Source organism: Centrocercus urophasianus, unplaced genomic scaffold (assembly GCF_019232065.1).
Source record: "Centrocercus urophasianus isolate 14NV4802_14NV808 unplaced genomic scaffold, USGS_Curo_1.0 seq_269, whole genome shotgun sequence".
Taxonomy (NCBI): domain Eukaryota; kingdom Metazoa; phylum Chordata; class Aves; order Galliformes; family Phasianidae; genus Centrocercus; species Centrocercus urophasianus.
In genome coordinates, this window is record NW_024884832.1 from 1 (window position 1) to 25,079 (window position 25,079).

General features: G+C 49.7%; 1 protein-coding gene and 1 long non-coding RNA gene across 11 annotated transcripts; one reads left to right on the forward strand and one right to left on the reverse strand.

The window, feature by feature from the left end:
- Positions 1-7,816: 7,816 nt before the first annotated feature.
- LOC122164597 lies at positions 7,817-11,489 on the reverse strand. Of its 3 annotated transcripts, none has more exons than XR_006170274.1 (4): positions 11,363-11,489; positions 10,462-10,632; positions 9,850-10,047; positions 7,817-8,627 (listed from the first exon to the last, which is right to left on the reverse strand). It is a non-coding gene; the product is annotated as an uncharacterized LOC122164597 (long non-coding RNA). The 3 variants fall into 3 exon arrangements; XR_006170275.1 differs by having other exon boundaries at positions 10,444-10,632; XR_006170273.1 differs by having other exon boundaries at positions 9,850-10,632.
- Positions 11,490-11,551: 62 nt separating this feature from the next.
- On the forward strand, positions 11,552-24,324 carry LOC122164596 (vacuolar protein sorting-associated protein 45). Of its 8 annotated transcripts, none has more exons than XM_042826709.1 (13): positions 11,558-11,713; positions 11,787-11,921; positions 11,998-12,058; positions 14,614-14,693; positions 15,140-15,208; positions 15,499-15,636; positions 16,025-16,135; positions 17,369-17,503; positions 17,866-17,979; positions 18,614-18,781; positions 22,294-22,452; positions 23,154-23,261; positions 24,068-24,324. In XM_042826709.1, exons 1-13 carry the CDS (start codon positions 11,621-11,623, stop codon positions 24,278-24,280), a joined length of 1,584 nt encoding a protein of 527 aa, XP_042682643.1. In that variant the 5' UTR covers positions 11,558-11,620; the 3' UTR covers positions 24,281-24,324. The 8 variants fall into 8 exon arrangements, with proteins under 8 accessions (XP_042682644.1, XP_042682643.1, XP_042682645.1 ...); XM_042826711.1 differs by having other exon boundaries at positions 24,077-24,324; XM_042826713.1 differs by having other exon boundaries at positions 11,559-11,713; positions 24,006-24,132.
- The last annotated feature ends 755 nt before the right edge of the window (positions 24,325-25,079 follow it).

Below are 25,079 nucleotides of genomic sequence, written 5' to 3' on the forward strand. Positions count from 1 at the left end.
GGGCAATCTCTTCTCCAGGCCAGCTGGCCACACTGCTTCTGAGAGGAGCCAGGATGCCGCTGGCCTTCTTGGCCATTTGGGCACGCTGATGGCGGCTGCGACGTCTCCCGTCCTCCAGGAGCCCAAGTCCCCCTCCGCAGGGCAGCTGGCACTCAGCTCTTCTCCCGCTCTGTGCTCCCGTTTGGCATCGCCCCGACTCAGGAGCAGCACCGTGCCCTTGGCCGCGTTGAACCTCATTCAGTTCTCTTGGGCCCACTCCTCCTCCTGTCCAGGTCCCTCTGGATGCCGTTCCTTCCTTGGTGCAGAAGCCAGAAAACTCAAGGATGAGGAGAGCTGCGGGGAATCCCTGTGGACCCCTCCAGGGATACCTGCACCACCTGCTCACATTGCTTCTCTAAGGTGCCGGTATACCAACAGCACAGCACAGCACTGAGATCTGTGTTGTGACCACAATCTCACTGCAGGCACAGAGACACTGCAGGACTCACATGACTGAAATGTTGTCGTGAATGATTATGTTCTCCTTAGGTGAGGCTGTGAAGTTGGTCTTTAAGTGAGAATAACTGAAATGTATCAAGCTCTGATGGGGATGAATGAGCGAGCAGAGAGCTGTAGGTAAGAATTAAGGGGCAGTCGTACATGGCTGACTCTGTTGTAGGTGTGTAGTACAGGACACCTGGCCAGAAGGAGCAAGTTGATGAGATCCTCTGCACACAGTTGGGAGTAGAGTCGTGATAACAGGCACTGGTTCTTCTGGGAGATGTCAAATACCCTGGAATTTGTTGGGTAAGCAATGCTGCCAGCTGCACACGGTCCAGGAAATTCCTGCAGTGCGTTAAAGACGACTTTCTGATGCAGGTGGCGGAGGAGCCAATGAGCAGAGGGGTGCTGCTGGACCTTGTTCTTACCGACAAGGTAGGGCAGACTGGGGATGTGAAGGCTGGGGGCAGCCTGGAATGCAGCTATCAGGAGATAGTGAAGTTTGGGATCCTGAATGGAAAAAGCAAGGTAATAAGGAGGATCACAACCTAAAGTTGACTTTGAGAGAGTCAATTTTGACCTCCTCAAGGAACTACCTAGACGTACCCCATGGGCAAAAGCATAGCAAGGTAAGGGGGTCCATGAGAGCTGGTTGATATTTAAGCACCACTTCTTCCAAGCTCAACATTGATGCATCCCTAAGAGAAAGAAGTCAGGCAAAAATGGCAGGAGACTTGTGAGGAAGAGCAAGGAGCTCGTGGAAAAACTCAAAGAGAAGAAGAAAGTCTATGAAATGTGGAAAAAGAGTCTAGCCTCCTGGGAAGTAAATAGGAATGTTCTCAGGGCCTGTAAGGACACAACAAGGAAGGCTAAGGCCCACTGTCACAGAGTTGACCAGATCCATCCATGTCCGTGACAGGGGCGACAGGCCTCTGCCCGGCCCCCCCCCACCCCAGTCCCACAAAAAAATGGGAAGGAAGGAAGGGAGGAAAAGAGCAGCGGCAACAATCTATGAAGGAAAACTTATTTTACTATAATATTGGAATACAAGATAACACAATATGTACAATTTAATTGAAATTGAGATTAATAAATCAGACAAGATGAGAGAGTGAGAGTTCCCGGGACCGATTCAAACCTGAAAAGCTTGGAACGGCCAGGAAAGCGCCTGCAGCACCCACTGCAAGGCAGCAAGAGAGCGGCCCCCCCACCCGGAAGAGCCAGATCCCATGACTGCTGTAATGTACAGGGATCGGTACTTGGAATTGGGGCAGTGACACTTTAATGCCCCGTGCACTACATGATGTTTTGATGTGGAATACTGGAACCCAAAAACAAAAAACAAAAACAAAAAACATAGCACCATGACATTCCACCCCTTATTCTACATCGTTACATCATGCTTAAAATATATATACATATATACAAACAAACAAAAAATGATTAAAATGCACACATGGCTATATACATATACATAGAATTACTAACTGCACTCCCCCGGCATCAAGTTTCCTTGTGGTACACATTGAACATCCCCATTCTTCTGCATTACCCACCAAGTGCATCCTGGTCCCTGGGCAAAAACTGTACCACGGAGAGGTTTGCCCTTTCCAGAAGCTGGAAGAACCCAAACTGCCTTTTCTAACATGTTCTTTACATGTACAACAGGGACTTTATCTTTCTCTACGGTATGTAGGGAACTGGATTGGTTAGGACCATCACGATTGATGGATCCTCTGGTACTGACTAACCAGGTGGCTTCTGCCAAATGCTTCTCCCAGTGCTTAAATGTTCCACCACCCAGTGCTTTTAGCATCGTTTTTAACAATCCATTGTATCGTTCAATTTTACCAGAGGCTGGTGCATGATAGGGAATATGGTAAATCCACTCAATGCCATGATCTTTGGCCCAAGTATTTACAAGAGAATTTTTGAAATGAGTCCCATTATCTGACTCAATCCTTTCTGGGGTGCCATGTCGCCACAGGACTTGTTTCTCGAGACCCAGTTGGTGTTTCGGGCGGTAGCACGGGGTACTGCATATGTTTCAAGCCACCCAGTGGTTGCCTCCACCATAGTAAGCACATAATGCTTACCATTGCGAGATCGTGGCAAGGTGATATAATCAACCTGCCATGCCTCCCCATATTTATACTTTTGCCATCGCCCTTCCTCCCAGAGAGGTTTCATTCTCTTGGCTTGTTTGATGATGGCACATGTTTCACAGTTATGAATAACCTGTGCAATGGCATCCATAGTTAAGTCCACCCCTCGGTCTCTAGCCCATTTGTATGTTGCATCTCTCCCTTGATGACCTGAGGTCTCATGGGCCCACTGAGCCAGAAATAATTCACCCTTGTTCTGCCAGTCCAGGTCTATTTGAGCCACCTCAATTCTGGCAGCTCGGTCTACCTGATGGTTATTTTGCTGTTCTTCAGTAGCCCGACTCTTGGGCACATGAGCATCTACATGGCGCACCTTTACAACCATATTCTTTGTTCGGGCAGCAATGTCTTTCCACAGTTCAGCAGCCCAAATAGGGTTACCCCTTCTTTGCCAGTTATTTTGCTCCCACTGCTGTAACCACCCCCATAAGGCATTTGCTACCATCCATGAGTCAGTGTAAAGATAGAGCATTGGCCACCTCTCCCGTTCAGCAACATCTAAGGCCAGTTGGACAGCCTTTACCTCTGCAAATTGGCTTGATTCTCCTTCCCCTTCAGTGGCCTCTGCAACTTGTCGTGTGGGGCTCCACACAGCAGATTTCCATCTGCGATGCTTCCCCACAATACGACACGATCCATCTGTGAACAGGGCATATTTCTTTTCGTTCTCTGGTAGTTCATTGTATGGTGGGGCTTCTTTAGCACGTGATACCTCTTCTCCTGGTGGTGTTCCAAACTTTTTACCTTCAGGCCAGTCCATGATGACCTCTAGGATTCCTGGACGGCTGAGGTTCCCCATCCGTGCTCGTTGTGTAATCAGTGCAATCCACTTACTCCAAGTGGCATCAGTAGCATGATGGGTGGAGGGAACCTTTCCTTTAAACATCCAGTTCAGCACTGGCAGTCGAGGTGCAAGAAGAAGCTGTGTTTCAGTACCGACTACTTCGGAAGCAGCCCGAACCCCCTCATAAGCGGCTAAGATCTCCTTCTCAGTTGGAGTGTAGTGCTCTTCAGACCCTCTGTATGCCCGACTCCAGAATCCCAGGGGTCGGCCTCGGGTCTCTCCTGAGGCTCTTTGCCACAAACTCCAAGTGGGACCGTTCTCTCCAGCAGCGGTATAGAGGATGTTCTTTATACCCAGTCCCGTCTGTACTGGCCCTAGGGCCACAGCACAGGCTATCTCCTGTTTAATCTGTTCAAAAGCCTGCTGCTGCTCGGGGCCCCATGTAAACTCATTTCTCATTCGCATCACATAATAAAGGGGGCTTACAACGAGGCTGTAGTTTGGAACATGCATTCTCCAAAAGCCCACTGCACCCAGAAAAGATTGTGTCTCTCTTTTGCTAGTGGGTGGAGACATAGCAGTGATTTTGTCGATCACATCTGTCGGGATGTGACGACGGCCATCTTGCCACTTTATACCTAGGAACTGAATCTCCTGGGCAGATCCTTTCACTTTGCTTCGCTTAATAGCAAAACCAGCACTCAGAAGAATTTGGATCATTCGCTCTCCTTTTGTAAAGACTTCTTCTGCTGTATCGCCCCACACAATGATGTCATCAATGTACTGCAGGTGCTCAGGAGCACTGCCCTGTTCCAGTACAGTTTGGATCAACCCATGGCAAATGGTTGGGCTGTGTTTCCACCCCTGGGGCAAATGGTTCCAGGTATACTGAATGCCCCTCCATGTGAAAGCAAACTGTGGCTTACATTCTTTGGCCAAAGGAATGGAAAAGAAGACATTAGCAATGTCAATGGTGGCATACCATTTGGCTGCTTTTGACTCCAGTTCATATTGGAGTTCTAACATATCAGGCACAGCAGCACTCAGTGGGGGTGTGACTTCATTCAGGCCACGGTAGTCCACCGTCAGCCTCCATTCTCCACTGGCTTTATGAACTGGCCATATGGGGCTGTTAAAAGGCGAGTGAGTTTTGCTGATCACTCCCTGGCTCTCTAGTTGACAAATTAACTTATGAATGGGGAGCAAAGAATCCCTGTTGGTGCGGTACTGACGCCTGTGCACCACTTTTGTAGCAATCGGTACCTGTTGCTCTTTTACTCGCAGCAGCCCCACAACAGACGGATCTTCTGATAGGCCAGGCAAAACAGACAGCTGCTTAATGTTGTCTGTGTCCACAGCAGCTATTCCAAAGGCCCATCGATACCCCTTAGGATCCTTGAAATGCCCCCTTCTGAGACAATCAATACCTAGTATACATGGAGCCCCTGGGCCCGTCACAATAGGATGTTTTTGCCAGTCCTTACCAGTGAGGCTTATCTCAGCCTCCAACACAGTCAATTCTTGAGAGCCCCCGGTCACTCCAGAAATATGGATTGATTCTGTCCCTTGGTGACTCGAGGGCATCAGAGTGCACTGTGCACCAGTGTCCACCAGTGCCTTATATTTCAGTGGTTCTGATGTGCCAGGCCATCGAATCCACACAGTCCAATATACTCTATTATCCCTTTCCCCCTCCTGACTGAGGGCAGGGCCCCTCTATTCATTACCTGTGGTAACTGGGGCAACTGCACTGGTGGTTGATCTGCTTTGTAATTCTTTCACCCGGGCTCGTAGTACAGGAGTAGGTTGACCGTGCCACTTCCCCATGTCTTCTCCATGGTCACGTAGGTAATACCATAAAGCAATTCGCGGTGTATTACCCCTTACTTGAGCCGAAGAGCGTTTGCTTCTAACAGCTGAGATCTTTGATGGTGCACGTGAGAAGGAAGGTTCATTGTCTTTAGTTAGGTGGGCTCGCATCATCTCCTTCATCTCCTTGATCTCTTTCATTAGACTCTTTTGATTATCCTGATCTTCATCACGCATCTCTGATACTGCTACAGGTTTGTCACGGTTAATCAGTTGAGACACTTGCTCCGTCATTTTTGATATAGCAGCAATGGCAGCATGAATTGGGGACAGCAATTGTTCATAGTTTTGGAGCGTAACAATTAATTCATAAACTAAGGGCCTTCTCTGTTGTTCGTTGAATCTGTCACACGCTGACATCAGTGTAGAGGCATATTTGTCCGGCGCTGTTGTCACGATTTTCTGCCATATCTCAGGCGTCGTCCTCACTTTTTCAGGGTCGCGGTCTTGGCGTGGATGGTTAGGAACAAAGTCAGGGTCATACAACATTTCCATCACGCCTATTTCCCTCAAATACTGGATCCCCTTTTCAACTGTATCCCATTTTTTCATCGCAATCTTCAAGCCATTTTTGAAGGGATACTTTTCCTTCACAGCTATTAACACTCGTTCCCAGAGGGAGGCAGCCTCATCCGAACATCGACTAATTCCTCTATCAATAGCTGGATCTCTGGCAATGGAGCCTAGTTGGCGAGCTTCATTACCATCCAGAGACAAGCTATGGGCCCCACTGTCCCAACAGTGAACCAACCAGGAAACAAGAGTTTCATTCGAGCACCGTGTGAACTCCTTTCTTGAACCTTGGATTTCAGTCATCTTTAGAGGCCGGCGAGTAGTAATAGAGATTTCCTCTTCATCACTCTCTTCTGCACGTCTCTTAGTTTTCCCTTTTGCCTTTCACGATGGTGGTGGTTCTGAGGAGGGCCCCTCACCTGGATCTTCCTCCACCTCCTCCTCCTCTTCTTCTCTTTTTTGTTCAAGACGCGAAGACACTCGTTTCCACTTCTTGCCCTCCACAGGAGCAACTGGAATTGTTACTGGTGTCTCCTGTGATTGATTAGATTTGACTTGGGGATTTTCCCCTTTGGCTTGAACCTCAGCTCGGAAACTCTCTCTCTCCAGAATGGTATTATATAGGGCACGGTAAGCACAAGCCAAACCCCAAATAAGTTGTACCTCCTTAGATTTATGTAAGCCGCATAGTCCCTGACTCAAATACTGGCTTAGTTTCTCAGGATCCCACAGGTGTTCAAGAGTAAAATCCCATGACACTGCGGGTCCCCATGCTTCTAAGACCTTTCCTAACCTCTCCATATTCCCTGCCAGTCATCATTCTCTAGTTTTGGGGAAGACTCCTTATTATGAATGCGTTGGAGTACACTCAGGAGAATTGATGACACGAACAACAACAACAACATGAGTATTAATTCAAGACTCGTAAAACGTTTGACAAACCGAGAAGAAAACCCTGAGACTGGTCTGAACATCGTGTTGTTTGTAAAATCACCTATTCCATTTGGGATGTAATTGTTTGTGAAATTAGCCATTCCTTCCGGGATGTAAATGTCAAAGTTCAAATCATACCACATTGCAAGTAGGTAAAACATAGGTGTCTCCATCAGTGCCCTTAGGTAGTTATATATGAATGCAATTCCACAACACGTGTGAGATGGATTATTGGCCAGTAGGTTGTGAGTAACACCATTGCTTTTAATCCTTTACCCAGCACCCCCACAATAACGAGTGGGTTCATCGCTGGTGCTTGCTAAAAAGGGGTTAATGAATTGAAGCTAACAAGAGGAGAAAAAAAAAAAGAAAAAAAAGGCACTACACAGACTAAGTAGTGCTCAAAGTTTACAAATATCCCAGAACACTGGCAGTACGCCTAATCTTTCAAGGTCAGGTTTTCCAGCACAGAAACTTGAACTACTGATAATGCTCCCTAACGAAGCTCTCTGAGAGCAGAGAGAAAAAAAGATTCGTTCTAAAAGCTAAAAAGCAGCTCGAGCCCCACGCTGGGCGCCAAAAATCTGTCACAGAGTTGACCAGATCCATCCATGTCCGTGACAGGGGCGACAGGCCTCTGCCCTCCCCCCCCACCCCAGTCCCACAAAAAAATGGGAAGGAAGGAAGGGAGAAAAGAGCAGCGGCAACAATCTATGGAGGAAAATTTATTTTACTATAATATTGGAATACAAGATAACACAATAGATACAATTTAATTGAAATTGAGATTAATAAATCAGACAAGATGAGAGAGAGAGAGAGTTCCCGGGACCGATTCAAACCTGAAAAGCTTGGAACGGCCAGGAAAGCACCTCCAGCACCCACTGCCAGGCAGCAAGAGAGCGGCCCCACCTGGAAGGGCCAGATCCCGTGATTGCTGTAATGTACAGGGATCGGTACCTGGGATTGGGGCAGTGACACTTCAATGCCCCGTGCACTGCATGATGTTCTGATGTGGAATACTGGAACCCAAAAACAAAAAACAAAAACAAAAAACATAGAACCATGACACCCACTTAGAATGAAATACGGTGGGAGAAGTCAAGGATAAAAAGTAAAGCTTCTGGAAGTATGTCACCAGTAAAAGGAATACGAGCAAAAATGTGGTTCTGCTGCTTAAAATGAGGTTTTGGCAAAAACCGTCGACAAAGCTTTCAACACTGTTTTCCATAACTTCCTTGTCGGTAAGCTTAGGAAGTGTGGGATAGAGTGAGGTAAACTGAGAACTGGAGGACAGATAGAGCTCAGAGCGGTGAAGAGTCCAGTTGGAGGCCTACAGCAAGTGGCGCTCCTCAGGGTCCAGACTTGTTCAGCATCTTCATGAATGATCTGGGTGAAGGGGCAGCGTCCACTCTCAGCAAGTTTACTGACGATACAAAGATGGGAGGAGTGACTGACACAGCAGAAGGCTGTGCTGCCGTTTGGTGAGAGCCGCACAGAGCGGACAGGCAGAGAGGAACATCAGGAGGTTCAACGAGGGCAAGTGTAGGATCCTGCACCTGGGAGGAATACCTGCATGCATCAGCACAGGTTAGGGGCTAGGCTGCTGGAAAAGATGTCTGTTGAGAAGGACCTGGGTGTCCTGGTGGCCAGCAAGTTGCCCACGAGTCAGCAGTGTGCCTTCACGGTCAAGAAGACTAAAGGTATCCAGGAGTACATTACAAGTGGGGAGCCAGCAGGTCCAGGGAGGGTCTCTGCCCCTCTGCTCTGCCCTGGGGAGGCCACATCTGGAATATCATGTCCAGTCCTGGGCTTCTCGGTTCAAAAAAGATGGGGATCATCTCCTGTATGAGGAAAGGCTGAGCATCTCGGGACTGTTCAGCCTGCAGAAGAGAAGGCTGAGAGGGAATCTGCTTGACTGTTTATAAAATATCTGAAGCATAGGTATCAAGTGGATGGCAGCGGACTTCAGTCCTGTGCTTGCCACACAGCCCTCAGACATTTGGTTTGGTGGGAGGGGATTGCAGAAGCAACATTCCTCCCACTGCAAGCAAAGATCAGATTCATGACCACCTGAGGAACCTCAACATCCACAAGTCTCCCACTGAGACACATCCCAGAGTCCTGAGGAAACTGGCTGATAGCTGCCAAGCCCCTCACAATGATGTCTGAAAAGCTGTGGCAATGGGGCGAAGTCTCTAGTTACAGGAAAAAAGGTAAGATCACAGCCATTTCTAAGGGTAGAAAGAATGACCTTGGCAACTACCAACCAAGACCAAGTCTCATCTCTGTGCTGGGAAAGACCACAGAGTAGATTCTCCTGGAAGCTATGCTAAGGCACATGGAAGATATGAAGATGATGCAGGAGAATCAGTGTGGCTGCACCAGGACAAAGCATCGGTGTGGCTTGACCAACTTCTATGATGGCATCACTGCAGTAACAGAAAAGGGAAGAGCCACTGATATAATCTATTCTTACTTTAGTGTGGCCTTTGACACAGTAACCCACAACATCTTTCTCCCCAGATAGGAAGTATATGGATTTGATAGGTGGATTGTTCAGCGGACGAAGAACTAGCTACAGGATCGAGTCCAGAGAGCAGCGCTCAGTGGCTCAGTGTCTGCATGGAGACTGGTGCCGAGTGCTGTTCCCCAGGGGTCAGTGCTGGGGCCGATACTCTTCAATATCTGCATTGAGGACATTGACAGTGGGATCAAGTGCACCCTCAGCAAGCGTGCTGATGACACCAAGCTGTGGGGTGTCGTCAACACACCACAGGGGTGGGTACCATTCAGAGGGACCTAGGCAGGCTTGAGCAGTGGGCCCGGGTAAACCTCATGAGGTTCAACAAATGCAAATGCAAGGTCTTGCACCTGGCTCGAGGCAGCTCCCACTACCGGTATGAGCTGGGGGCTGAAAGGATTGAGCACGGCCCTGCTGAAAAGGACCTGGGGGTGCTGGTGGATGGCAAACTGGACATGAGCCAGCAACATGCCCTCGCAGTGCAGAAAGCCAGCTGTATCCTGGGCTGCATTAAAAGAAGTGTGACCAGCAGGGCGAGGAAGGTGATCCTGCCCCTCTGCTCTGCACTGGTGAGGCCTCACCTGAAGCACTGCATCCAGCTGTGGAGTCCTCAGTACAGGAGAGAAATGGACTTCTTGGTATGTGTCCAGAGGGCCACAGAAATGATCCCAGGGACGGAACACTTCTCCTATGAGGACGGGCTGATAGAGCTGGGGCTGTGCAGCCTGGAGAGAAGGCCGTGAGGTGACCAGATTGCAGCCTCAGTATCTGAAGGGGAGCTACAGGAAAGAAGGGGACAAACTCTTTAGCAGGGTCTGTAGTGACAGAAAAAGAGGAAATGGCTTCAAACTCAGAGGGTAGATTTAGGTTACATATAAAGAAACGTATTTTGCAGTGAGGGTGGTGAGGCACTGCAACAGGCTGTCCAGAGATGTGGTGGATGTCCCTGGGGACTTGCAAGCGAGGCTGCACCAGGCCCTGGGCAACCTGATCTAGCTGTGGTGTTCCTATTCATCAGTGGGGGGCTGGACTGGATGGCCTTCAGAGATCCCCTCCAACTCTAAGGACTCTATGATTCTATGATTCAAAGAGGTGTGCGGTGACAGGACAAGGGGCAATGGGTACAAACTGCAGCATGGGAAATTCCATATAAAGGCAAGGAAGAACTTCTTTACCACAAGAGTGCCAGAGACCTGGGACACCCTGTCCAGAGATGTCGCGGCGTCTACTCCCCCGGAGACAGCCAAGAGCCGACTGCAACCTGCCACAGGGAACCTGCTCTAGCAGTGGGTGGGAATCCCAGGCATCCATTCAGGCTGGAAGGAGTGGCACTTGAGAGCAGCTCTGCAGAGGATCTGGGGGTCCTGATGGATGAAAAGCTGAACATGAGCCAGCAGTGTGTGGTAACAGCTCGGAAAGCAAATGGGATCCTGGGCTCCATCAGCAGAGGGGTGGCAGCAGGGACAGGGAGGTGATCGTCCCTCTCTGCTCTGCTCTCATGAGGCCCCATCTACAGCACTGGGTCCAGGGCTGGAGCCCCCAGGACAAGAAAGACAGGGAGCTGTGGGAGAGGGTCCAGAGGAGCCGCAGAGATGAGCAGGGGCTGCAGCATCTCCCTGCAAAACCAGGCTGAGGGAGCTGGGCTCGTTCAGCATGGAGAAGAGGAGCTGGGGCTGAGCTGAGTGCAGCCTGCAGCGCCTGCAGGGAGCCTGCAGCCAGGAGGGGAGGCAGCTCTTGGGCAGGGGAGATGAGAGCAGGGAACGGCTGGAAGCGGAGGGAGGGCAGCTGGAGGCTGGAGGTCAGGGAAGTTGTGTGCTGGGAGAGCGGTGAGGGGCTGAACAGCTGCCCAGAGAGGCTGCGATGCCCCGTCCATCGCTGGAGGTGTTGGAGGCCAGGCTGGATGGGGCCCTGGGCAGCCTGGGCTGCTGTGAAACGTGGGGAGGTTGGTGGCCCTGCGTGTGGCGGGGAGTTGGAGCTTCGTGATCCTGGAGTCCCTTCCAACCCCGGCCATTCTGTGATTCTGTGATCTCCACAGGTCCCTTCCGACCCCTACATGCTGTGATTCTGTGATGTTTAGAAAGCAACGCCACCAACCTGTGTCACACTCATACGGCTCCTTCCTGAAAACCTCCGTGCGAGCTGCGCGTCGCCCGGAGAGCAAAGATAGGAGCGCTCTGCGAGGCATGCCGGGAGCCGTAGTCCAGCGCCGTGGGGCGCGCAGGAGCGGAAGTGCGGCGCCGCGCGCCATGCCGGGAGCCGTAGTCCGTCCCCGCGCCGCTCTCGCCATGCCCTGCTGCTGGAGGGCTGCGCGGCCCGGCGCGGAGCGGAGCGGGGCTGAGGCGCACAGCGGAGATGAGCGCCGTTCTCGCCGTGAAGCAGTACGTGTCGAAAATGATCGAGGACAGCGGGCCGGGCATGAAGGTGCTCCTGATGGACCGGGAGACGGTGAGCGGCGGGGCCGGGCCGGGCGGGGCGCGGGGCCGGTGTTCGGCGCGCGGTGACGCGGCTCTCCCCGCAGCCCGGCGCGGTCAGCATGGTGTACACGCAGTCCGAGATCCTGCAGAAGGAGGTTTACCTCTTCGAGCGCATCGACTCCCCCGGCAGGGAGCCCATGAAGCACCTGAAGGCCGTCTGCTTCCTGCGGCCCACCAAGGTGAGAGCCCTCCCCGCGGGGAGACGGTGGGGCTGAGCGCCTCTGATCGCCGCTCTGTGGCTGTGTGTTCCTTCAGGAGAACGTGCACTGCCTCATTCAGGAGCTGCGGAGGCCGAAGTACAGCATCTATTGTATCTGTAAGTACGTGCTGTTCGGAGCTCCCGACGTTCAGTGAGGCGCCGATGGGAGGCGCTGGCCTCCCCCGCGGGCAGAGTGCCGCTGAGATTCTGAAAATGGCTGAATGGCAGGTTTTACATTGTTTAGATCGCCAGATCTAAGTTTACCCTTTAATGTATTTATCGGTGGTGCAGACGGTGGGACCAAGTGCACCCTCAGCAGTGGCTGATGGCACTGAGTGGATCACAGAATCACAGAATGATAGGGGTTGGAAGGGACCTGCAGAGATCACGGAGTCCAACCCCCTGCCAAAGCAGTTCCTGCAGCAGGTCGCACAGGTCGATGTGCAGGTGGGTCTGGAACATCTGCAGAGAAGGAGACTCCACCACCTCCCTGGGCAGCTGTTCCAGTGCTCCGTCACCTCACCTAAAGAAGTTCTTGCGTACATTTGTGTGGAACTTCCTGTGCTGCAGTTTCTGGCCATTCCCTCTTGTCCTGTGTCCACACACTGCTGAAAACAGTCCGCCCTCGCCGCTCTGCCCCCCACACCTTAGATATTTATAGACCTGGATCAGGTCCCCTCTCAGTCATCTTTTCTCAAGGCTACACAGACCCAGTTCACTCAGCCTTTCTCCATAGGGGAGATGCTCCAGGCCCTTCAGCGTTTTGTGGCCTTCTCCTGGACTCTTTCCAAGAGATCCCTGTCTTTTTTCGTACAGAGCCCAGAACTGGACGCAGTGCTCCAGATGAGGCCTTACCAGGGCAGAGCAGAGGGGGAGGATCGCCTCCCTCGACCTGCTGGCCACGCTCTTTGCAATGCACCCCAGGATGCCATTGGCCCTCTTGGCCACAAGGGCGCACTGCTGGCTCATGGCCGACCTGTCGTCCACCAGGACACCCAGGTCCCTCTCTGCAGAGTGGAGCGGTGCAGTTGGCACAGCAGAAGGAAGGGATGGTGTCCAAAGGGAGCTGGGCAGGCTGAGGAATGGGCCCACGTATAAACTCAGTGAGGTTCAACAGGGCTGAAGGCAGTGTTGGGTCGGGGCAATCCCAGATACGAGTACAGACTGGGAGAAGAACTCCTTAAGAGCTGTCCTGCAGAGAAGGATTTGAGAGTCCTGATGGATGAGAAGCTGGAGATGAGTCAGCAGGAAACGCTCACAGCCTACCAGGCCAACTGCATCCTGGGCTGCACCAGCAAAAGGGTGGCAGTGGGGCAGGGAGGGATTTTCCCCCTCTGCTCTGCCCTTGTGAGGCCCCATTTGGATTAGTGCGTCCAGGGCTGGGCCCCAGCACAAGAAAAACAGCTGTTGGAGAGGGTTCAAGGAGGCCATGAAGATTGTCAAAGGGCTGGAGCACCTGTCCTGCAAAGAAAGGCTGAGGGAGCTGGGGGTGTCAGCCTGGAGGAGAGAAGGCTCCAGGGAGACCTGAGAGCAGCCTTCCAGTACTTAAATGGCGGTTATAAGAAAAATCAGCTTTTTCCTCAGACAGTGATTGGATAAAGGGGAGCACTTTAAAATGAGAGGGGAGATTTAGGCTGACATGTTTTCAGTGAGGGTGTGATGAGGCCGTGACACTGCTGCCCAATGTGCAGCCCAATGTGTGGGTGCCCCATCCCTGGAGGTGCCTAAAGTTGTGCTGCATGGGGCCCTGGGCAGCCTGACGTGGGGAGGGGGGGGCATCCAGCCCATGGCAGAGGGATTTGAGCTCTGTGATCTCTGAGATCTCTTCCAACTGAAGCCATTCTATGAAATTGTTTTAGAAAAAGTTACATGCATATAAAATAAAATAGTTAAACTGAAACAACTGATAAGAATCTTCATAAAGCAATGCCATAACCCATATTACCCTGCTATGGCTATTCCTGAAAACTTCAGGGATTTTGAAGCCTCGCGGTGCTTCGTAAACATGAAAGAAGCTGGCTTTAGAGTGCCTTTATTACAGTGGAAACAGAGATGAGACACTGGCCCAAGTCTGGAAGGTAAATCATTCAGAGACAGTGTTAACTTGTTGGGCCAAACCCAGAGCGCAGCGTCTTGTAACCCTGGTGGATGAGGCAGGAGTTCCTCACGCGTTCTGTTCGTGCTGTCGAATATTCGGTAGGTTTGGAAATGGAAATGTAACTACAGCGGCCTTTCTGCTGAGGTGCAGCCGTCGTGCGCGCCAGGTTCTGGGCAGTGATCCGCAGTGGCCTCCAGGTGTCCCTGTGGGCCCGCAGTGCTGGAGGAGCAGCTCCGGGTTGCAGGGGCGGGTGGTGGTGACCTGCTGACACGGCGATGCTGAGAAGCTCCAGCTTGCAGTAAGCTGGCCACAGTGTTAAACTAGTTAATAGTGCTTATCTTTTAGCTTTGTAAATCTACTAATTACAGCCGTGTATGGCGTTACCTAATTGAGCAGATGCTGAGCAGGGAGAGGCAAGAGAGACTACCTGCACAGTAATTATGGGTGTGAAGGCAAATTGTGTTGCAGTCCACTCCTGCTCCAGGGGAGAATCGGGTCATGCTGTGCTGTGGTGTTCTTGTGTTCTGTGTCACTCACGGAGCCCAACTGCTCTTTCTCTGTTGTTTTCTTTCAGATTTCAGTAATGTGATCAGTAAGAGTGATATCAAGGCATTAGCTGAGGCTGATGAACAGGAAGTTGTGGCAGAAATTCAGGTGAATTTTGAATCTTTTAAGTAGATTCTTAATCCGAGGGCATTAGGAGGTGAATACACATGCTAGCAAACATGCATGTCTCAAAAGGAGGACTCTGGAGGTCTTGAACAGTGAGCAACAACACTGCGGAAAACCCGTGTGTTCCATTTCTCTCTGCCCTCCAGTTGCTGGAGCTGCTGCTGGTGCTGCTGGCATCATTTCACAAGGCTGCTGCGTGTTTGTTGGCATCAACAAAGAGCTATCTACGTGAAAAGTACAACAGGAAGTGGCAGTGGAGTTGTCAGCAGAAGTGTAAAGATTGTGAGTATGTAGGCATGGAGGAAGGAGAAGTGATCAGAGTCAGTGAGTGCAGCGCTTAGGGTTTTACCGTTGCCAATACACATGCTCTTGTGGGCTGAACAGGGCTGGGCAGGGCATTAACTGTATTTGCTTTCACTTGTTGGCAGGAGTTCTATGGAGATTACATTGCAGTGAATCCACACGTTTTTTCTCTCAACCTCTTGGGCTGCTGCCAGGTATGCAAAAAGCTAACTGTCCTGCAGGGCTCCGGGGCCTTGTTTTGTGGTGACAGAGAGCCCAGTAGCCACAGCCAAGTGGGTGCAGTGGCAGTGGTTGCCCAGCAGGCAGAATGCCGTGTCCAGCCCCAAAGGGTGGCTGGTTGTTAGCAGGAATTACAGTCTGGACTGTGGCCTTTGGTGTACCTGCTCCTGTAGTCAACATGTAGTCTGCTTGGAGGGAAATGCAGCTTCATGGGACAAAGGGCTGGGGATGGCACGTCCATCTCTCAAGCAACCTTTCCTTCTAGGGTCGCAACTGGGATCCAGCCCAGCTGTCCAGGACAACTCAAGGGCTGACTGCTCTGCTTCTGTCCCTGAAGAAATGCCCCATGATTCGATACCAACTCTCTTCTGAGCCAGCAAAGAGGCTTGCTGAATGTGTGAAGGTGCGGTGAGCAGTGTTAAGTGAGTTTGGCAACTTTGCTTAATTTTTGTTGAACGTTTTTTCCATAATGTTCTTTAGCCAGTTCTTGTCAGTCCTTCCATTTCTATGTTACGTGGCTTTCGGCAGGTCGCATCCCCTTGTTTCTGCCTCCCCCAACCTATGCGAGAAGCGAAGGCCCTTATTTCTCACAAGTCCCATTAACTGCAGTGTGTTACTGATGCCTTTTGAAAGCAGGAGCTGTTTTCTCAATAGCAGTGTAGACTGAGATTGCAGTGCAGCTTGTTTTTCTCCAGCTTTTCACTTTTTATTCATCCGTTACAAAAGCGAGGGGGAACTTTTTCCAGGTATACTTATAACCAAGTGGGTTTTTTTTGTATGTTTCTCAACAGCAAGTAATCACTAAAGAGTATGAGCTGTTTGACTTCCGTCGCACTGAGGTTCCTCCTTTGCTCCTTATTCTGGACCGCTCAGACGATGCCATCACCCCCCTGCTGAACCAGGTGAATCACCTCAGCTGTCCGAGGGGTAGCAGTGAGTGCTGGCAGTGCGCAGAGCCTCGTGGCAGTAGCTCACAGCCTGACGGTGTGGTTTGTATTCAGGGGTAAAAAGTATTGCCCCCGTTCTTTTGCAATCTTTCTTTTATCTTGTGGCTCAATTTTCAGACTGTTGAGCGTGGATTGTACGTGTTGGCTTCAGAGGCAGAGGTGGCCAAAGATCAGATCAAGTACACTTTGCATTTAGAGTCCTGGTGTCTCAGCAGTGTTGTGTTAAATGGTGTGTCTGTGCAGGCTGCTTGGTAGTATGTTTACAGAGTGACCTGTATTGCGTGACCTATGAGTGTCCTGGCGTATTTCTCGTTCTTTGTTGTTGATGGGTGGCAGCATTTTTCTGTGGTTTGTTTCTTTGCTGCGTTGTCGCTGTGCTGCAGACCTGGCATCGCTCTGTTTCTCTCCTTTCTGTGGGATATGCTCAGATCTCAAGTCACTCTGGGTTACCCCCCGCTGCAGGCAGCGCTGTGTGGGAGCTGGTGGCGATCCTTGTGCACTGGAGCAATCTGATAGTCAGCAGCCAAGCTCACATGTGGCTTGTAGAGTTAAGGACAGCACTCAGCACAGGGTACCAAAAGTGTTGTCTGCTGTGTGGAGATTTTCTGTCCTGAAGAGAGAGTCAAATGAATGTAAATGCAGCGTCAGGCATGCCAGCACTCTGATCAGCCTTCAGTTTTCTCTCTAAATTGAAATGAGTCTTCCCAGAATAAATATAGTAGCTCACTGATGTACAGGAACTCTCCAATTGCTGTGTAAGAAGCACAGGAGTGTGTAGGAAGTTATAGTTTGTAACTGTGGAACCTCTGCAGCCAAAAATAAATGTTCATTCACAGGAGAAGGGGGAGCTAATGGTGGCAAATAGAGCTGCTGGAACAGGAATACGAATCCCAGTTGTTGTGCTTTTAGAGTCATTTCCTTTGAATGTACCTGTGGTAAGCAGCCTCGGATGGGGGTGGTTTTCCTACGTGTTGGCATCAGCACCTCTGACACTGAGATGCCTTTGTGATAGGAACAGCATTTATTTCTGACTGTAATGTTCTGACAGAAGTTTGAGGAGGAGACCCTCTGAGTCCGCGCTGTTACTGGAGGAATGGGAAATGACCTTGAGCAGCCTGAAATCTTTTCCAGCGCAGTGTGGTACCGTGCTGAAGCCAATGCTCGCCTTTCTCTCTCCCCATGTGCCAGTGGACGTACCAGGCTATGGTTCATGAATTGCTGGGCATCAACAACAACCGCGTTGACCTCTCGCGTGTGCCGGGCATCAGTAAGGATCTCCGAGAGGTGGTCCTGTCTGCTGAGAACGACGAGTTCTACGCCAACGTAGCTGGCTGTGTCTTATGGTGGGGATCTCCCTGAGTAGCTGAATGCTGGAGTCAGGTTCCGTTCTTGGAACCTTTCGGTCCTTCAGTGACTTTGAATGTTAAGGGGAGGAAAGTTTATGTAGGGTGAAAGTCACTGTGTCGTGCAGGCAGTATCTGATGTGTAATAACACGGTTTTGTGATAGTTGTAAATAAAATCTGGACCAATCACAAAGCTGTTTGGTCAAGTTTGAGTGTCAAATAGATGAGGTGATCTGCAGTGGTACTGAAGTGTTTTGGGTTCAGAGTGTCTCTGTGTCTTAGCTGTATTAGAACTCGTGTTCAGATGGTTTTCTCTCAGCTGCCCTCCTTGTTCCATGCAGAACATGTACCTGAACTTTGCAGAGATTGGCAGCAACATCAAGAATCTTATGGAGGATTTCCAGAAGAGGAAACCTAAGGAGCAGCAGAAGCTGGAATCCATAGCAGATATGAAGGTACAGACAGGACTTGGCAGGTAGTGCAGGTCACTGCTGACTGCACGCTGGCAGTCTGCATTCAGTTCAGACCTCTGCAGTGAGTGATCAGTGGGGCAGGAACCACTGTCCTGTGTTCAGCACGGTATTTTTTACTGGGATCCAGACCCTGGGGTTGGCCTTTCTGCACCGCTGCAGCACAGCCTGCTTGCTCTGTCTGCTCCCTGAGCTGCTTTTAGAGCCTGCTGGAAGCCAGAATCCCCCCAGCTGAGTTGATAAGCTCTAGTTCAGGTACTTGGCGTAACCCAGTGTGGCTGTGTAGACTTCCTGTCTGAGCTGGGTCACTTGGCAGCTGCCCACAGCAGGGTCTGTTAATTCAGTCGCTGCTGACGATTTAAAGAATCCTGGCAGTGTCTCTGGAGTTACTTGATGTGTTCTTTTATTTTGGGTGTAAACAAAAAGCACAGCCAAAAATCTCCTTGTATCTGGAGAAATCTTTCAGTCTTTTTCTGGATTTGAGGTGCCTGACCATCCGTGCACCTGCAGCGGTCTTGCTTATTAGTGGATCTGTACAACCCAGTGACAAATTGCGTACACCACTCTTGTCTGCTGCTTTTATTCTGAAGAAGGTGTCGCTCTGGTTTCCCCCTCGCAGGCATTCGTGGAGAACTACCCTCAGTTCAAGAAGATGTCAGGCACGGTGTCAAAGCACGTGACGGTGGTAGGAGAGCTCTCGCGACTGGTTGGTGAGCGCAACCTGCTGGAGGTGTCTGAGGTGGAGCAGGAGCTGGCCTGTCACAGCGACCATTCCAGCGCCCTCCAGGTACTTCGGGCTCGGAACCTGGCTGCGGTCCTTTGAATTCAGATGTTTTGCTCCTGGCAGCCTCCTGCTGATGGAAGTTTGATGCTGAAAATCAGTGGGAGTTTTGCGTGCAGATGTCCTGCAGGGTAGGGACGTAAGGATTACTCTTCTCCTACCTGTTCAGTTCCGATGGGGATGAATCAGAGTTAATAACTGGCTTGAGAAGCATCTTTGCAGAGTCTGTCTACTTTTCACAGCACAGCATTCCTTCATTGTAGGTGGCTGGTTGGGACCTGGCAAGCTGCCTGGACAGGCACCAGTAAAACAAAACTTGGACCCCTATGCAGGAGCTTCTTGTATTTGTTGGGAAGGAGAAGAAATGGAATCCATAACTAAACCAGACCATTCCTTGAGATGATGTCTTTTACTTCTTTTCTAAAAAACAGTGTAAGACAGTGAAAAGCCTTTTAGATAAAAGATTTCTTTGGCAGAGAGGACTGAAAAAGCCTACGAGAGACTTCTGTTGTAGCTGAGTTTAGACAGAAGTTTTGACCCTGTGCTGCCTTGTTGGATTCCATGACCTGACCGAATATCTGACAGTATGTCAATAATGATGAATTGTGGCTGCTGCCTATTCAGAGAAAATAGCAGTATTGTTAAGAGTGACTGTATCATAGCAGAGTTCAACCACTGACTCAGTATTAGAAAGCGAGTCATTTATTTTTTTATAGCTGGGATAGAAGTTACAGCATATAATGGACTCATTCACACTTTGATTAGAAAATAAAAAGAATTTTGAACAGATTTGACAGACATGTTTTCTTGACCTCTGTTACTCTGTTGTCCAGGTGGGTGGCTAAGTGATAACATCAGCTCTTTGAGCACTGCTGTCTATTGCCAGATCCTGAGCTGATGTAAATCAGCATAGACGTGCTGAAATCATCACAGCTCTATGGATCTACCAGCAGATAGATGGGACTTGATAGCTTATATTTGGTAGAATTGTGTTGACCAAGTGATCCCATTGAAGTGGGATTGTAACCATAAAATGCATTTGCTGAGCACAACCCCTCATGCTCTCTTGCTATGTCATGGTTTCTAGGTTTCTTGTGCAGGTTAAAAGACAAATGTTTGACTTCTAGTCTATCAGGACGCCGTGTCTGTCTGTGATCTTTGTTTCTGATGTTACAAGCAGATGCTCTGCTGAAGAGTGTGCAGCACAGAGTTTGAGTGCTGAAACCTGGGTGCTTGGCATTGGGGTCCATTTTGAAAAAATGTTGGTTTTTATTGTAGTCGGTTACCTCAGATTCACTGGAGGAAGGGCTGACATGAACTTCTGGAGGTGGAGCAATTGCACGTTACAGCTTTAGGGTTAGAGGAATACATGGCAGTGCTGGAAGCTGGATTGAGATGGAGGGAGGGCAGCCCCCACTGAGTGGCATGCAGTGGTGGTAAGGTTGTTAGCTAGGCTCACCTAATTCAGGTCTGCACTGAGTGGTGTTTTGCAGTTTTTATGGCACATAGGCTGCCTGCATTTCTTTACAGCCACATGCCTAAAGGGCTGTGTTGTGTTTCTATCAACTGAGAGGGACTGAAAACCAAATAGCAGCTAGAGAATAAATGCAAAATGCAAAAATGGAAGTGGTATCTTTCTGTATGAGAGATCAGTATCTCTTTAGTTGCAGTGCCCCAGGCTGTTCCCTGCTGCAGTCTCTTAATGGCAGCGAAGGGGCAAGGCCACAGACACAATGAAGAATAACCAGTGCACAAAATAAAGGCAGAATTGTTCTCCCACTGATGTAACTTCAGCAATTGTTAATTTCTGTGGTGGCCTGGGGCCCCTGAGAACAGTACGTTTTGGTTATTCTTTTCCTGGTCTCTTATTAATCCTGACATTGTACATGAGCCTTGAGAGATGGATGGGAGGTTTTGAATCCCATCTCCTTAGATGGACAATAGCTTTTCTGTTTACAAGTTTCCCGCTTATAGAGGCATTGCCACTGTGCTGCCAGCACAGGATCCAGAACGTGGCAAGCAGGCATCGCTGTGGGACTCTGCCCTCACCCTGGCAGGTGAATCCCTGACCGCAAGAAGAGTTTCTTCGTTAGCTTCAGTGAACAGCGAGCAGCCAGGATTTTACCCCATGTTTTTGTAACTGGTCTGCATCAGTGGAACGGATGGCAACAAACACAGCTGAATCAGTTCGGTCGGTAACAACTGTTACAGTATTGTTTCACAGCTGTTCACTGAATATTTCCGTGCTGCCTCTCTGTTCTGGGAGGCTGGGAGAATGTTGCCAAGATGTGCTGGGATTTTTGGAGTGTTTGAAGGTCATGTTCTGCTGTAGCATGGAAAAAATCCTCCTCGCTGGTTCTGTCCCTGTCTTGGAAGTGCCGTTTCAATCGCTGTACGACTGGAAGCTCTGCTGCTCTCTTACACTTGAGTCAATACAGGCTGATGTTTTGCTTTAAGCACAGGGAGGACTGCAGACTTTGTTGTGCCCTGAAGTGCAGTCCGGTCCTTAACCTGCAGGTGCAGTCAGCAGTGCTGCCTCTTCCTTGAGATCCGTCTCCAGGCTTGGCGTTAAGGAGCCTGTTGCTCCCACTGCTCTCCTAAGCTACCAACTTGGCTCTGGTGTTTTTTCCTCTGTTAACTTCAGCATCTCAACTGTACGGCTCTGCGCAGCGACTGAGAAGCTGCAGAGAGGAAATAAGTGCTTCTGTTGTGATGACGAGGAGTAGCACTTACAGGGCAAATTGTCAGCTGACAAGATAGAATAACGTCCTGCCCGCAGTCCCTGCAGGGAACATGGCATGCCTCAGGGCTTCTGAGTCTGTTCTGGAAATGCTTCAGCTGGTGGCCTCTGGGATGTGCAGTCCTTGTGTTTACAATGCTGCCATGTTCTGTTCAGCAGACAAACGAATAATCTGCATGTTAGAAGTAAATAACTGTGGATTTCTGTATTTATTTCTCCAGTAATCTTTCTTTGCCTTTCCGTGCTTTAATTCTTTGTTTGTTTCAAAGTGCTTTGTTTGCTTCCCCCCAGCCCCACACTTCTCACATCCAGAGATTGTCTGAGACTTCGATGCTTCATTCCCACACCTTCCACAACAAAACAAACTGTAGCTCTGCTAGCACTTTTTCCTTGATGGTTGATATTACGATGGAACCTGTGGGCCAGCTTTTGCTGTATTCAGGTTGGAAAAGGAAAGGGCAAAGATTAAAGGTTTCCGCAAGCTTCTGCGATACCCCATTTGGGAGGAGTGCACTGAGCTGGGCTCACTGTGAGGCTCATTATGAGAGTTACAGAGAATTACAGGGGATTCCAGTCATGAAAACAACTTGCAGTCCATTATACTGCAGTAAATCTAAACAAAGAGCATATAAGAAGCTCAGGTCTGTTACTTATGGTCGTTTAATTCCCTCGCGTTCCCCCTGCTTGCAATTTTGTTACTAAGCAATGGGCTTGATGTTATCTGATTTAATGTGCTCTGAAGGCCTCTCCACTGATCCCACTTGGTATCTTGTTGCAGAATGTGCGGCGCCTCCTGCAGAACCCCAAGGTGACTGAGCTCGATGCTGCCCGGCTGGTGATGCTCTATGCCCTGCACTACGAGCGGCACAGCAGCAACAGCCTGCCAGGGCTGATGGCAGATCTCAAGAATAGGGGTGTTTCTGAGAGATACCGAAAGGTAATGCAGTATTTCTCCTGCTGGATGAATGAGCGGGGCAGACACAGGTAGACACAGGTGTCGGATTGTTCTTAGTTGCTGGAGGATGCCTGTTGCTTGCCTTAACGTAGCATAATACTTTTTTTCTGTTGAATTGCACCACACTTCTCAGTAAGAGCACGGAGCTTGGCTGGGGCCTGAAGATGTTAAAGGCATCGCTAATTACTTAGTGTCCATTTCCAAAATCAGTGATATCATGAAGGATTGTACAAAGCAGAGATGGTGTGTTTGGCAGGAGTCTAGACCTGGTGTATGGCATGCACTTTTCCTTTCTCCTTCTTTTCCACCTCCTGCTGAATAGGCAATAGCTGTAGCAAGAGACTTAACCAAAACAGTAAGGGGGGGCTTGGCTGGGAGGGAAAGGGTGGCAGAGCTTGACAAATGTAGTGAGCAGCTGGAGGGGAGGTGGAGGGGCAGGATAATGTCACTGTATCTTCATCTTCTGATCTGCTGTCACTGCAGAGGACTGTGGGAATGAAAGCATTTCTCCTTATGCAGGCAGTGCCGTGGCTTCTTGTGTTCAGAGAACACTTCTCTTCCTTCTTTCCTCTCTCTGACTTCTTGGTCATTGTTCCAGTACCTCCACTGAACCTGATAGGACAGCTGTGTGAAATTTTGTTTCCCAGGTTAACAGCACTCTGGTTTTGCCTTTCTCTGTACAGCTGGTCTCTGCTGTTGCGGAATATGGAGGGAAACGGGTCCGGGGCAGCGACCTGTTCAGTCCCAAGGATGCTGTAGCCATCACAAAACAGTTCCTCAAAGGACTGAAGGTATGGGTCTGCCATAGATGAAATACTGACAGCTTTAGTCAAAGCTCCAGTAATGGGGCAGGATTCTTAGCCGTGCGTTCTGGCTTTCAGAGGTGTTCATGTTCTAGGCCTGGGTCTGTCTCCTTCACAGGGGCCTACGTGGCTCAGTGGCCAGAAGGGTGGGGGGGGGGGTGGGCCCAGATAAAAGAGGAACAAAAAAACCCAGCGGCAGTGATTTAAGGAAGAAACCTTGATGAAATGCGAACTAATTGGAATTGAAGCTAATAAATCAAATGAATGGAAGAGAGTTTTTGGTACTGAGTCTCTGATGTTGCATCGGCCACCAGGGAGCTGGAAAGAGGCAGAGATCGCGTAACCTCTCCATTCTTTTGACTTTTCCCTCCTGCCGGAAGACAGAAAATAACAAAATGAAGTCTTCTGGTGCTGAGTCTTTTCCTGGCCCATGGAAGCTGTAGTTCATTCTTCTCTTCAGAACACGGACCTGCCCCATGAACTCCTCAGCTCCCACCCTGGCATGGTGCTGTGGATGTAGAATACCGATGCAAAGAGCGATAAGACCATGACACAGAGTTCAATAGCTTTTTAGAGGTCTAATAGTAAGTGCACTGAACGTTTGAGGTGTAATTCTCATTTTAGGCAATGGAAGTTGGTTGCTGAAAAGCCCCTCTGAGTCTTGACTCAGTGGTTAATAGTTGCTATATCCATCAGATGCTGGGGCTCTTTGAGTGTGGCTTTGCTGATCAGCTTTCTTTCAGCATGCTGCCTTGCTGTATTTATTCATAATGGGAGCTTCTTTTGCACTGTAGGGTGTTGAGAATGTGTACGCACAACACCAGCCTCTCCTTCAAGAAACACTGGATCAGCTCATCAAAGGAAAACTGAAGGACAGCCAGTACCCCTACTTGGGTCCCAACACGCTCCGTGACAGGTATGTGGGGTCTTGCTGGGCAGCACCTGGAGTTGAAAAATGTCTGCTCCTCCCTGTGCTCCCACTTCCTTTATTCTTTGCCCATAGGTGAAAAAAATTCAGGCTTGCCAAATAAATGTTCTGATCGAGTAGGTATTTCTTGAGCTGTCAGGTAGGTGCCAGGCTGTTAAAGCTGAAATACAGTCGTCTTTTGTCCATGTTCAGTGCTGACCAAAACATGACATTCCCACTGGAAGTAAGAGCTTAGGTAAGGATGAAGGCACTGCACCAGGCTGCCAGGATGTTCACATGATGGATTTCACCATGCCCCCTAACTTCAGTCCGTGCCATCTGGCGTTTACGTGCAGAAAACCAAAAACAGTCCAACTGCTAACTCTCCCTTCTGAGCCAGTTACTATTTCTGATTAGAATGGGATGTTGCTGATTGTGGCCAGTAACTGTAATTGAAAAGAACTCTGGCTGCCTGGTTCTTGCTGACTTTGCTAGATCTAGGCTAACCTGTTGTCAGTGAAGTCATTGAAGATAAATGTGGGCCTCAGAGTGAAGGCACTGAGTTGGTAGAGAGAGCTACAAGTTCTTTAGCAGCTTTCTGTACAAATCACCCATTTGTTTGCTATCTCAGTTTCCTTTCTGTAAGTTACCTTAAGTTCTGCGGCATGCTGGCTGGCATTTCTTATTCCTCCTAGTAGTAGCGTCCTTGGAGGGGAAGATCTTGGTACTGCTTTGGTTCCTTTGGGTGATCTGTGGTGAGACCAGCACAGCTGTTCTCTCAGTCTTCTCAAGTGTTTGCTGAATGCCGCAGGGTTTTACTTGCAACATTACAGCAGTCATCGTGCCCTTCACACCCTGCATGTGAGTGGCTTTTTATCAGCAAACTGTGGCAACAAATG

Excerpts from the sequence above, each read along its gene's own strand:
- LOC122164596 (XM_042826709.1), top strand. The coding sequence starts at position 11,621 with ATGAGCGCCGTTCTCGCCGTGAAGCAGTACGTGTCGAAAATGATCGAG. Across the intron at positions 11,922-11,997 it reads GCTTCCTGCGGCCCACCAAG|GAGAACGTGCACTGCCTCAT; the intron begins GTGAGAGCCCTC and ends GTGTTCCTTCAG. Across the intron at positions 17,980-18,613 it reads AATCCATAGCAGATATGAAG|GCATTCGTGGAGAACTACCC; the intron begins GTACAGACAGGA and ends TCCCCCTCGCAG.